The sequence below is a fragment of the Struthio camelus genome, chromosome 1, assembly GCF_040807025.1.
Source record: "Struthio camelus isolate bStrCam1 chromosome 1, bStrCam1.hap1, whole genome shotgun sequence".
Taxonomy (NCBI): domain Eukaryota; kingdom Metazoa; phylum Chordata; class Aves; order Struthioniformes; family Struthionidae; genus Struthio; species Struthio camelus.
The window spans coordinates 65,682,586-65,695,127 of record NC_090942.1 but is presented as its reverse complement, the minus strand read 5'-3'; the positions used below and the strand labels follow the sequence as shown (position 1 = coordinate 65,695,127).

General features: G+C 49.8%; 1 protein-coding gene across 5 annotated transcripts in view; it reads right to left on the bottom strand.

The window, feature by feature from the left end:
* Positions 1 to 12,155, bottom strand: part of CREB3L2 (cAMP responsive element binding protein 3 like 2) — an 83,182-nt gene extending 71,027 nt beyond the window's left edge. Inside the window, exon 1 of one of the 5 annotated variants that reach the window (XM_068945668.1) lies at positions 11,881 to 12,155. In XM_068945668.1, coding sequence (XP_068801769.1) covers positions 11,881 to 11,985 — 105 coding nt within the window. In that variant the 5' untranslated portion in view covers positions 11,986 to 12,155. The remainder of the gene's footprint in view (positions 1 to 11,880) is intronic. The other 4 variants (XM_068945679.1, XM_068945720.1, XM_068945701.1 and 1 more) reach the window with 4 other exon arrangements.
* Between the last annotated feature and the right edge of the window lie 387 nt (positions 12,156 to 12,542).

Here is a 12,542-nt window from a genome sequence, read left to right as displayed (position 1 = left end):
ACTTTGCAAAACATTTGCAACTACTCAGCAATCAGGTAATGCCAATCCTCAGAGCAGATACCCTGCAGAACTTTCTCAGCTGAGAAAGGAATACTAGACCGAAACTCAGCTGAAATTTTGCACAGCATTAGGACAGCTGAGTAAGTAGCCACAAGTTGCGCTGAGAGAGGGGGGCAAAGGCAAGACTTTTCTTTCCCTTTTAGCAATTCTCGCCTGTGAACTAAAGCACCCACCAAAGGCTATGAGGAGCGAAAGAACGCAACAGGAACAGAGCTGCAAAGCCCCAAGACATGAGGAGAAGACGCACTTCATACTCAGAAAGCTCACACGTGAAAAACAGTGCCAAACTTGGCTTGTGCCGGGCTTGCGTTCAGGGAGGCAGCACTGGGGCTGTCCAGCTGCCAGTGGGGCTGCCCGCCGGCAAGGCTGTGCGCACTGAAACCGCACATCTGGAGGCCGGCGGCAGGCGCGCGCCCGCCCGCTCCCTCCCTCTCCTGCCCAGCTAAGAGCGGTTCTCAGCCACTAACTGCCCCTGTGAGCCCTTCATGCTGGTCTCCAGGGTCTCCCAGGGCCTCGGCTTCATCTCCTGCTCGGGGGTGGAGGAGGGACTCGAGAGGGGTGCCCAGAGAGCCGGGGCAGGCAGCAATGCCGGCATCCGTCTCCAGAGTCCAGAGGAGAAAGTTTTTCCATGAGTCACATCTCTGAGGACGGACAAACAGAGCGAAGCCAGCCCAAACGAACACTGCTCGCAGAGCGCGCCACTCCCACCGTGTTTCACCAGGGAGCACCAGGCAGAGCCTTACGCTCGTTCCTTCCTCCACCCCCAATCTATATTTTGGGCCTCTTCTCCAAGAAATAAAGCTTACCAGCCTCCCTTGCACCACAGCGGTCACACAGCTGGGCAAGGGGAGGCTGCGGAGAGGAGGAGGAGGAGGAGGAAGGGGACAGGAGAGGGCCAGGGAAGGGAGCTGTGGCACTGTGGAACCGCAGCGAGACGTACGATCAGCACTGATGACTAGACCAGTTACACCCGAGATGAGAAGGACAGATGTTTTGCAGACAGCCAGCAACTGCCTCATATTACAAAGTATGAACACGGACAATTTAGATGTCATATTTTCCTCCATCTTCATCCTTCACTAGCAAGGATAGCTTGATGAAAGCCAGGTTTTTGACTGCTGGAAATACCTCTCCTAGTCTCAAATGCTCCTGTAGACCCCATCCTGTCCTCACTATCACAAGCCTTCCCGAAGAGTAACGGTCACATCGTTGCTTCCCCTGTGAAAAAAGCAGCAGGAGCAGATCAACTCTTTACTGTGCTTTTGCTCCTAAGTTTTGGCTCTACACATACTCGGCGTACAGGCAAACCTCTTCTTTGGGTACTAGAAGCTCCAGAAATGAAAATATACGTTTTCAGATAAGCCACACAAAATCAAGGCTAGAGGCACGCAAATTATTGAAGCTGACAGAAGAACCTATGGGAGAGTGAGACAGAGGAAGCCTTAGCATAAACTTCCCCTTGTGTGTGAAAATCACACAGCTGCTGGACTGTGGGGATCACAAAACAGAGACCTGCTCAACGTTCGTGGTGGCAGGAAGGGCTGTATGGTTGGTTGATTTCTTTTAGCTTCCCTGTCTACAAAAATCCCTGCGAGCCAGTCACATGAAGAGCCACTACACAGGGTGGTCTCTTTGCACACCTACCGCTTTAGGGTTACTTGTAAGAAGGAAATAAAACAGGCAGTGGTCAATCCTCAAAGGCATTAGGGGGCATATAAGAAAGACAGCCTTGAAACAAATGGGGTGGGCACTTACATGGTCACATCACGTGACAGAGAGGCAAGTGGGCAAGAGACACCCAGATTTTTATCAGGGAAATCCTGACCAAAATTATGGACACCTCAACAAACCACAAGTCCAACACACAGCCCTGCACATCATGCTCACTGCACACAACCAAAAGAGGAATGCAGAATAACCCTTCCTTCAGGATGGCTGGAACTTAGTCCAGTTTTTCTTCTTCCCTTTCAGTAAATCCAACTCCAAACCACAGAAGAGGCAAAAATTTTGCTTCTGTGAGATTCTGTTTACAGTAACAATAGTTTCCTAATAAAAAACAACAAAAGTAGGGAGTCTCATTCACTCAGTAGTTTATGGAGACATGAAGAACTTAGGGATCAAACTACTGCTTACCAATGCAGTATCTAAGTCTAAATAAGCCAGTCCCTTGAATTCATGAGTGTTTTGCAATCACAGAGTGGGAAGGGGCCTCAGGAGGTCTCCAGTCCAACCTCCTGCCCAAAACAGGTCGGACCAGGTTACTCAGGGCTTTATCCAGTCAGGTCTTGAAAACTGGATGGAGATGGCACAACCTCCATGGGCAACCTGTTCCAGTGCTTGACTGTCCTCACAGTGAAAGGGGTTTTACTTATAATCAATCTAAACTTCTCTTGTTTCAATTTATGTCCATTTTCTCTCATACTCTGGTCCTGCACTGGTATAAAGAGCTTGCCTATTTTTCCATCCTTTTCTACAGACCTTTACATCACAATCTCCAAACTTTGGAGTAGGAAAATTAAACAAGGTGCTCCAAATCTCAGATATTTATAAGTTCTTTCCTTGCTCCACAAGCCATCACCTGCTTAAAAGCATTTTGCCAGGGGTTAGCATCAAGTTTACTTCAAAATCTGCAGCAGCACTCTCAGCAGCTTTGGTCCAGAACAAGCACACGTCCTTCCTTTCCCTGTTGCCCATCTCACACAAGGGAGCACGTGTCTCACTCCAGCAGACAACCTCCCCTCCCTCCAGCAACAGCTGGGAGATGAGCGCTCCAGAGTGTCACGGCACAGCTGGGGCTTGTCCCCACCTGGCTGCAGGACAGGAGCTCACTTGGCATCTGCGGATCCAAGCAAGCCATGAAAGCTGCACACCAGCAATATTGCTCTTTGCAATATGGCAAAGAGCTTCACTGCCCTCCTGCATCTCAGCTTGGGACACATCAGACTGCACCAAGAAGGCTAGCAGCTCCCAGGGCCAGGGTCCGAAGCTCCCAAAGAGGTTATCAAAACAGTCTGGCCCCTATTTCTCACCCCATATGACAAACAGATTGCGTGAAAGGACAAAACCAGCCCCAGCATGACTGAAGAGGAATGCTTTTTCTTGGCATTCCAGCCAAGAGAGGAGAGAGATGAAGTGGGTGTCAGATTTTTCCATTAGATTTTTGCTTATCACCACAGCCGAGCAGGATCACATACAGAAGATTGAGAGCTGGTTAGTAGCAGATGGTTTAAAAAAAAAAAAAAAAGTGACTAGCTCCCAAGACACAGAGAAGGCACAGAAAGGTCACTGGCACTGTTAAGCAAAGCATTTGGACAGATAGCAGCTATGGAGGTAGCTCTAGTTATTCAGGTCTATCCCATTTAAACAAAAACCTTTTCTTATTTCCTCCTAGGCCCTTCTCTGCTCCCAGCCTGCCCTCATGAAGAGAAGCACTCCGTATTTGATAGAGCATTTACTCCCTTACTGCCCACATTTAACACTGTTATTATAACCCAGCTCAGAGACTCTGTTCTGTGGTTACAAACTACAATAAACAGTGTACAGACACAGAGAGTTACAGTCCCCGCTATAAAGAGCTCAATACCTCATACTGGAGAAAGAAGCAGTATAAAGTGTTTTATATACATTTGCTATGCCTTATTTAACCTCCCATTTTCTGTCCTGTCTTCATTACCAGCTATCACTTGCTTAAGTGAGGTGAAAGGGTAACATATTTACCAGAAAGGATGTGATCTAAAGCCATGATTTTTTTTTTTTTTTTGCATACCTTCTCTAAAATTGAGAGACAAGACAGGCATTCGGCATCCGACACAGCCTCCACTTTGCACCACCATGGAGGGGTGGCAGTACTATCAATTAGATCTCTCCAAGATCATCTGCTCAGTGCTTCATCAAACCTCAGTTCTGTGCGTTTCTCTGCTATATATCCACACTCGTCTCAAACAATCCTTCCTTCTGTTCATCCTTGAACAACTGCCTCCTCCAGGTAATCCATTTTCTTTCCAATGACACATCCAAAAAAAGCCCATTGGTTTCACATATAAATACATATACACACACACACATATATATATGTATATCCCCAAAGCTATATTCCCATTGCCCATTCCTTTAGCCCAAAATACAACCCCACCACCTTTCCCCAGCTAAATATTCCTACCGCTCTTCTCACATCAGCACTAGTACCTAGGTTGCTATACAGTAAACTGGATCAGGGAACTGATCCCACTGAAAACTAATTTATTGCATGAAAGTCGGTCTTCAACAGGATGAGTCCCCCAGGCAGCTGCCACCACAGCCTACAGTTATGTCCAGGGGCAGAACCACACTGTCAGGACTTATCACCCAGAAAAAAAACACAGCCAAAGGGCAACCAGATAGCACTGATTTCTCATGTACATGATTCAGAAAGAGATAAACAAGGAGTAACAGCAGAAATTAATGTGCATTCCCCAGAAAACCAGATGAAGAGCTGTTCTACAGGAGATCTTCCCGCAGACGCACTCAAAATCCACATCCCTTGACCAAAAAAAAAAAAAAAAACACCTGCATGAGGGAGTCAGAGGAGCAAAAGGAAGGGCCTGCTAAGCTCAGTGGAGGCAGCCAATATAGCATATGAAAGATAGCATTGAATTAGGTTGTTCATCCTTAGAAAGACGGTTATCGGTAATTGTTAAAAGTCTCACCTACAAAATGATCCTCCTCCATAAGGAAGAAAAGAACCTCAAGACACAGCCTAGATGACAGACATCCAAATCCAGCATTAAAATGTGACTGAAAAGCAGCTTTTGGGAACATGGAGAGCAGAGAGCCCTGGATGCAAAGGAAGGACAGCAGGGCCTGATTAAGTCATATTTGGATAAAGCACCAAAGCAGCAGCATCTCTTGGCAAGTGAAAGGCCACCAAGCCAACTTGTATGATCAGAGACCTAGGGCTGCTTTCAAGGGATACAAGCTCTTCACTTTGAAAGCAACAGCTGAGTATCTCAGAGGCACCTTGACTAGCTGAGGGCCAAAGAAAAGAGCCTGCAGCAATACAGACTGCAAAACTGCCAGGGAAGATGAGCAACCAGCGAAACTCAGCAATGGTTAGGTGCCTCACAGTCCTGGGTAGGTTTTCAGCCCCCACAGAAGCAGTGCTGCTGGGGCCACGTTGGTGATGACACATGAGCTCGCTGGAGCCACAGCACACGGACTGTGAGGCAGACGTCCCCCTGCTCCTGCAGTAACCAAGCTGAGTGCGTCCATTTTCACGTAGTTCTAAAAAAAGCATCCGGCCTTGCCCATCAAGGGAAGCACCTCGGCCACCGACCTCAAACCATGCCTCTTCTGTAACCACAGCACCGTACTGCCGCGTGCAATGGCTCCTCCACAGCAGAAACCATTTTAGTCTGGAGCAGTCACTCCCCTCCCACATCCGTCAGCAGTTTGGGCCCGAAGTGCCTTTGCCAGGAGATGGCAAAGCCAAGAGCAACACAGCAGGAAGCACGGACGCAGGGAGAGACGGACAGAGCTGAAGGCATCTCAGTCAAAGGCCTATTTGCTTTATTTTTAAATATACTGAAACATCGTATTTGTCTTTGCCAGCCTAGGGCTGATCATATCTCACGGGGTACCAGCAGGAGGGTGAAGGCAGACTCCTGGAGGAGGAGAAATGCAGACTGTATTAACTGCTGCAGGTGAGATCAACGCCTGAGAAGGCAAGAGGGACACAAAGATCAAGCCAAACTGTGCTATCCCCAGCTGGGATTTGTAGCTAGTCCCCAAAATAGTTGGCCTCCTCCACAGACACAGATGCTCCTATGAAGAAGTGAGAAAAGACTGCTTGAATAAAAAGAAATTTCTTCCCCAGGAGAGTGGAAACTTATTTAACCACCACCTGTGAAAGAGCCCACAAGAGGGGACACTTTACAACGTGCAAAAGACCTGCAAAGAAACGTTCCCACCATCCTTACAGATAAGTTCAACAACTCCAGACACAGGAAAACCCTGTCTGGTAACAACGTGAATGAAATTCCTTTACCCCAGCTATCGCGCACTGTCTGTTCCAAACTTAACAACAACTGACCTTTCAAAATAAGAAAATATTCATGTAGGACAGTGCAGACCAGTGACTTTCATGGGGGGGAGGGAGGGGAGGGGGGGGAAGTATTGTGTGTACATTAAATGGTGGCTTATTCTTATCTGCCACACTCCAAAGTCAGTCCCAGCTAACGCTTTTTCCAGCTCTCATCCTTCCTGCAGATCAAGCGCTTCACCACACAATTACAACCAGTCCAAATGAAACCCAGCCAGCAACCCAATACCCTCATTTTTCTAAATTCAGCTGACAGAAAGCATAAGGCTAAGGGTAACGTTTCAAAGTATCACATATGCATCTAGCTCAGCTTTTAGAGAAACTGTAAATAGTTCAAAACCATCACAGGTACCTGGCACATTCCTCGCCAAACAGGAACAATGATCTCCTCTTAGTTATGTGAAGAAAACAGGGGAAAAATGGCTTTCACGGCACAGCACTGGGTATAACTAGTTCTGCTGCTCATCAGTTTTGACCCTGACACTTTTAATGCGGGAAGTCATTCTCAAAATTAAACACTTCTGCTTTGTAAGAAATCTAAATACAACTATTTAAAATTTCACTTCCATACTTCTCCCTTTATTACTGAAGGATTAGGGTAAAATCCTTGAAGTCCCAGTTAGTAATTTCACAAGTTCTTCACCTAAAGTTAGCTGCCTGGTCCTCCATATAAAGGTGTGCAGAGAAGAAAGAATGGCCAATTTCAGCTTTCTTGTTAGCAGGCAATAGGCTAAACCACACTTTCAAAAAAATGAAGTACTCCACCTTCCTCTCCCCGCCCCCCCCAAGTCAAAAAAATTAAAGCAGACAATATTAACACTAGATTTTACAGAGGGCTACCTTATGTACATGCAACCACCACAGGGTAAGATACAACTAGCTCCACATCCACACATGTCGTGGTAACTGCAGCTTTTAATTAAATACACACAGATCGTAAAATCTGCACTGTATTTGTTTTCAACTGAGTATTGCCATACCCAGAAAAATACAGGCAACCCGAGGAGCTCGCTCAGACGTACTCCTTCTGCAGAAATCATCAGAAGACTAAGTAACAGCGATCAGTGTTTTTGCGACAGAGGAAATGAGTCACTGCAAACTCCTGGTGAGATTCAGAAGCCTGTAATGGACAATTTTTATCTGAACAAATAAGCCTCGCGCAAAGTTTCTCCAACTCTTCTTAGAGGACAGTCACAACTCTGAACTCTAGCATCGCTGCACTCTAAGCTTTGAGGGCTGACTGGGTTTTGCTCTCGCAGGGGGAGCACAGTCCAGAGGCCGAGACCTGAAACTTTCCATGCCGTTGCATGCTGCCTCGCACTGTACAGATTTTCTATGGTTGATATGCTCATAGTACCATCAGTGACATGACAACAGGTTACCTAGCTCAAACACCCTTCAGAAAACGATAACAGCGATGAGAGTTTTGAGGCATTCCAATTTTTTGATATGAGCTGCAAGTCTAGCAGTCCGGCCCTGAAAAGGATGAGCAATTTGCACTACTTTGCAATTAAAGTGCCTTCCCCTTAACTACTAAAAAACATGAGATAATCAGGACACAACATTTGATAATTTCAGTCTAATTATTTAAGTCAACCGCTGCCTCCACAAACCTGCAGGGCAGGTGCCAAGATCCTAGTCATACATTCGTCTGCATTTTGCTGCCATCTGGAAGAAGCAGCCAATAGCTAATGGGTTAAATAAAACACAAAAACGGGGGGAAAAAAGACTGCCTCCTCTGTATTAAAGAGAGAGCTTTAAAACGTCAAAGGCTTGTAAGAACCGCCTGCCTTTCAACTGCCATCTAGCAGTGGGACAGGTCATTGGCATTTCACAGCATGTTTGTCAACAGACTCGTCCATCTGCATCAGGTCTGGTGTTTGCCTCTGAAGATGCCGTCCCAGCTGGGACACGCACAACTGCAGACCAGTTCCAGTGGAGACCTATGGCCACAAGCAGAGCCCTCCCAGTTCAAGCCTGCCTGCGTTTCCTGGGGAGTAACAGCACTGACAAGAAGGCAAGAGCTTGCAACCTGGCCGTTCTTCTGCCCTCTTTGAGTAGCAGCAGGTTTTGCACATCCTTTCCGTTGCGCTGCCAGAACAACAAACAAAAAGCCCCGTAATAACAATACCTTGCAAAATGCTAGGGTACAGCATTACCAGATACATTACATGCAGACACATCACACACGTTGTAAAAGCACCTTTGGGAAATCTTTCAGCCTCTTCTCAGCTGGTAAACTAAACCACTCTGGAAAAATAACTCTTATAGAGCTATCTAGGTGATTACTACAAAACATGCAGACTTTAACGAGCCACCTGAAGGACGGCTGCCTGCCAAAGCTGAACTGAGCTCCTCAAGGTCCCGTGTTTCTCCTAGCCCAGCCGATGATATCACCAACACCTGCAGCAAAGCAGGGAAACTGCTCCTCACACCGCTTCAGGCGCTGGTGAAATCATCAGCTGTTAAAGAGAAATGTAAATCCCTGTGAGGCTGGATTGGGGCCCTGGTAATTAAGGCTGAAATAGTCTGAAATGGAGGTTGAGTTTTTAAAGGTGTGCATACTTTCACACCTGTCTACTGGCTTCAGATCATCAAGCAGACCCATGAATAGCTTTTGTGGGAGTGAAAAGGTTAAAATTTAACTTAAAATACACAAAAGGCAGCTGGCAGAGAATTCTCATCCTGGTCTGCCTGCACGCCCAGGTTTGACTTCAGAAGGAAACATCCTTCTTCCTGCTTCCAAGTTCTCCTACCAGTTGTCTCCCTTTCCTCCTTCCCCATGTCTGTCTGTTGGACTCTCCTAGGACAGCATGACTACTCCAGATACCTTTCTTAAGCCTGATCAGGAGTTTTTTGAATGCAGACTTACACAGTGTGGAGAACGCAGTACCAGTTCTTATACTGGGCCACCAGTTTCACTTGGCTGAAGGAATAAGCTTTGCAGGTGTCCTGCACCACAGTGCTAGTCCATCCCCTAAGATAACTCTCATCCAAGCAAAGAAACCTGTTCTGCCATTTCAGTTACAGCCTTGGGATGCCTCAAGAGCGTGCAAAGATCAGAAGATGTCATATGGCACATGTCCCTCAGCTATGAAGGGGGCAGCATAGGCTGTGGGCGCTCATGCAGAGAGAGCATAGGAGGGTCAACTTATCATTTAGGTCTTCTTAAAAAAGCCATGCAGTAAGTTTTCATACACAGCAGAAGCAACTGGGTGAAACTAGTCCTCTGGGATCCAAAGCATAAAGCAGGAAAATAACAGATGTTTCATCAGAGGTTTTTTGGGTTTAAGCGATCCTAAGAAGCTCTAGAGGAGAGTTTGCGTTTCACGATATCAAGCACAGTATTTTCCTCCAGAGCAGGATGCGCTTTGCCAAAGAAATAAAGTATGACAGGCAGGAAGATATATTTTTCCCCCCATGAGAGGTCATTACAGAAAACCTTCTTTTTTCCCCCTTAAAGATCCTAATACCCCACCACACCTACTTTATTCACAACACTTAGCTGCTTTTATTTTTTTTTAATTGATGACTTCACTTGGAATTCTTTCAACAACAACAACAAAGATAAATTGATTTCACGCTTTTTATTTCATTTTAGGATGGTCCCTAAAGAGGTCTTCTCTTTGTGAGCTCCTAAAAAAATCCATATCCAGGTAGAATTCGTTACTCCCAGCAAAGGGGAACACGTGCCAAGTTTTTGCAGGCCCAGCTATGCACTTCCTCTTACAAAACACACATTGCTACAGCTTCCAAAGCATAAAAATCCCAATAAACTTAAATGCAATAAAGGGAGAAGCACCACATTTCCATTCAGGACAGTCAGAACGTTTTGTTTCTCAAGCTACACTTAAAATCAAGAGAGAGGCTCCTTGAAATGAGATAGAAAACACATGTAAGCATATTAGGGCAGCCACACGCTCTAGCCCAAACTCAAGATCTGCAGGGCACCAGTTAAAAGAGTATGAGATAAAAGTTAAGAGTGGCAACTTAATTCTCATCACTGTAAGGATCCAAACAAAGCACAACCACAAAATCCAAGAGGGAGCACTCTCATTCCTTTCACAACCTTCCTTTCAGTCCTGTTGAAGGAAAACCAAAAAAAGATCCCCAAAATACAAAAAACAGACACATATAACAAAATAGCTATTTGAAGGAAGAGCTCCCCACTGCTAAGTGTTCCTGCTGGCTCATTAAAAAAAAAAAAAAACAAACCACCAACAACAAATAAAACCATATGATTGCTTTCCCCTAGATCTACCAGTAGATATACATTGCGCAAGAAAGCACAAGAACTTTCAAAGACAAAGAAGCTAAACAATGTTTAAAGACAGACAGTCACAGCAGGCGGCAGACTTGTTTTCTGCTGATACCAGCTTTGGAGCTTGTGACCGACGCGCTCCCAGACCAGTACGGCCACCGCACACACCACAGGGTAAACGAGATCCTCCTCGTTTCTCCTTCAAGACTCCCACCAAGGAGCCAGAAGCTGGCCTCACGGCAGAACCGCACCAAGGATCACCCCGGTTCCCGCAAGGAGAGGTTATTCCCTCTCCGTGAGGCGTTTGCACGGCGCTCGGAGGTACTACAGAAGAAAGCAGAGAGCCAGGGAGAGCGCTGGCATCTGCCAAGCAACTTCCCTCAGGTGCTGTCATATGCAGGTCATCTCCACCGAGATACTCTGGGTCTCCATGTGAGCACGTGCTTAACAACTGCATCCAGCTCTGTCACTCTGCACTTCGCACAAGCTGTGGACCCGGCAGCCTCCTCCGCACGCCGTCCCGAGGTGGTTTGGCTCGTTTGCACTTCAGGTCTGCGCCTACATGGCTGGAAATTACTGTTTTCGGAGTAGCCCTCCAGAGAAGCAACGCACCAGGGACACAAAGACACGTTTCTTTAGGGTTATCCTAACTGTGCCTTTTGCACAAGCAAAAATATGGAGATTCCTGCCAAAAATCACGCGCTGGCCTCCAAAGCCACTCAAAGACAGGTAACAGGAGCACCGTCGAGAGATCCCCTCCCGCAGCCTCCCTACATGATATTTTCGCTGAAACCAGCGTGACAGCCAAGGAATCAGGCTCCGGGGGGAAAGAGAGCCCTTCGGCTCACGACGTCCGTGTCCAAGGCACCAAGACGGAGTGGGACATTTCGTCACTTCCTTCCTGTGCTGAGGGGAGACCAGGGATGGGGACAGTGCCAGAACCGCCTCGTGTTGAGGGAGGAGCCGTGGCCGGTCACCCTGGAGCAGACCCCTCTGAGGAGAGGAGCGCTGTCGGGCCGGGAAGGGCACCGCAGTGGCGGGAGCGTTTCGGGAAGCGGCGAGGCCTCGGCTCAGACGCCGAGTCGCACGACAGGACACGGCGGAGACCCGCAGCAGGGTGGTGGCTGGCAACTCCAGCCCCACAGCCAGCCCGCCCCGCTTTCCGAAGTCGCCAGCAGCGGGGAGGAAGCTGTGAGATTTTGGGGCAGCTGGGCCAAGCTACAGTGTGACACGTGCCAGCGACGGCGGCGGGCTCCTGGAGGTGCCAAGACCCGCGGGCGCAGCGGGGCACCAGCCTTCGCCCCACGGCTGGCACAACCCCGCTGCCAGCCGCCCCAAAGCCTCCGCACCGCTATCGGGGGCCGGGGCCACCCGACGCTCCGCACCCCAGCCCGGCCGACGCCCCACCCGCGGGGCGAGGAGAAGGGAAACGGCCGCGGGCACCCACTCGTGTCCGGGGCGGCCCCCACCCGCCGCTCCTCACCGTGTGGCCCAGCAGCGCGTCGGGGTCGGCGGGCTCGCACAGCTCGCTCAGCTTGCGGTCCCAGTGCAGCAGCGGCGGCTGCTCCCCGCTCTCGCACACCTCCATGGCGGGCCGCGCTCACCGGGACGGGACGGGACGGGACGGGACGGGACACGGCACGGCACCCCCTCCGCCCCACTCCCCCCGCGGCGGCGGCCGCCCGCTCACGCCGCGCCCATGGGTCCGCCCGCCCGCCCGCCCTCCGGCCGCGCTCCCCGCCGGACCCGCCGCTGTTTGGGTGCCGGGGCGGGCGGCCGGGCGGCTACCCCCGCCCGCGGCGGGCCGCGCCCCCGCCGCCCTCGCCCCGCCCCCCCGCCGCGCCGCCCGCCAATAGCGAGGTGAGGAACGCGGCCGGGCCGCGGGCCGCGCCCCAATCAGGGCTCGGCCCCACCGCACCGCACCGCTCCAGCTGCGGAATGTGGGCGGGGCTCCCCTCGCTCGCGTCACGGCCTGGGGCGGGGAGGAGACTCTCCCCCTCCCCCGCCCCCCGCCGTGCCCCGCGCGGCCCAATGGAGAGCCGCCGGCCGCCCGGAGTGACGGGCGCGCCAGCCAACGCCGCAGCGACAAGACTGCAGCCGCCGCGCGCCGCCCCGCCCCGCGTCGGGGGCGGGGGGAGAGGGGAG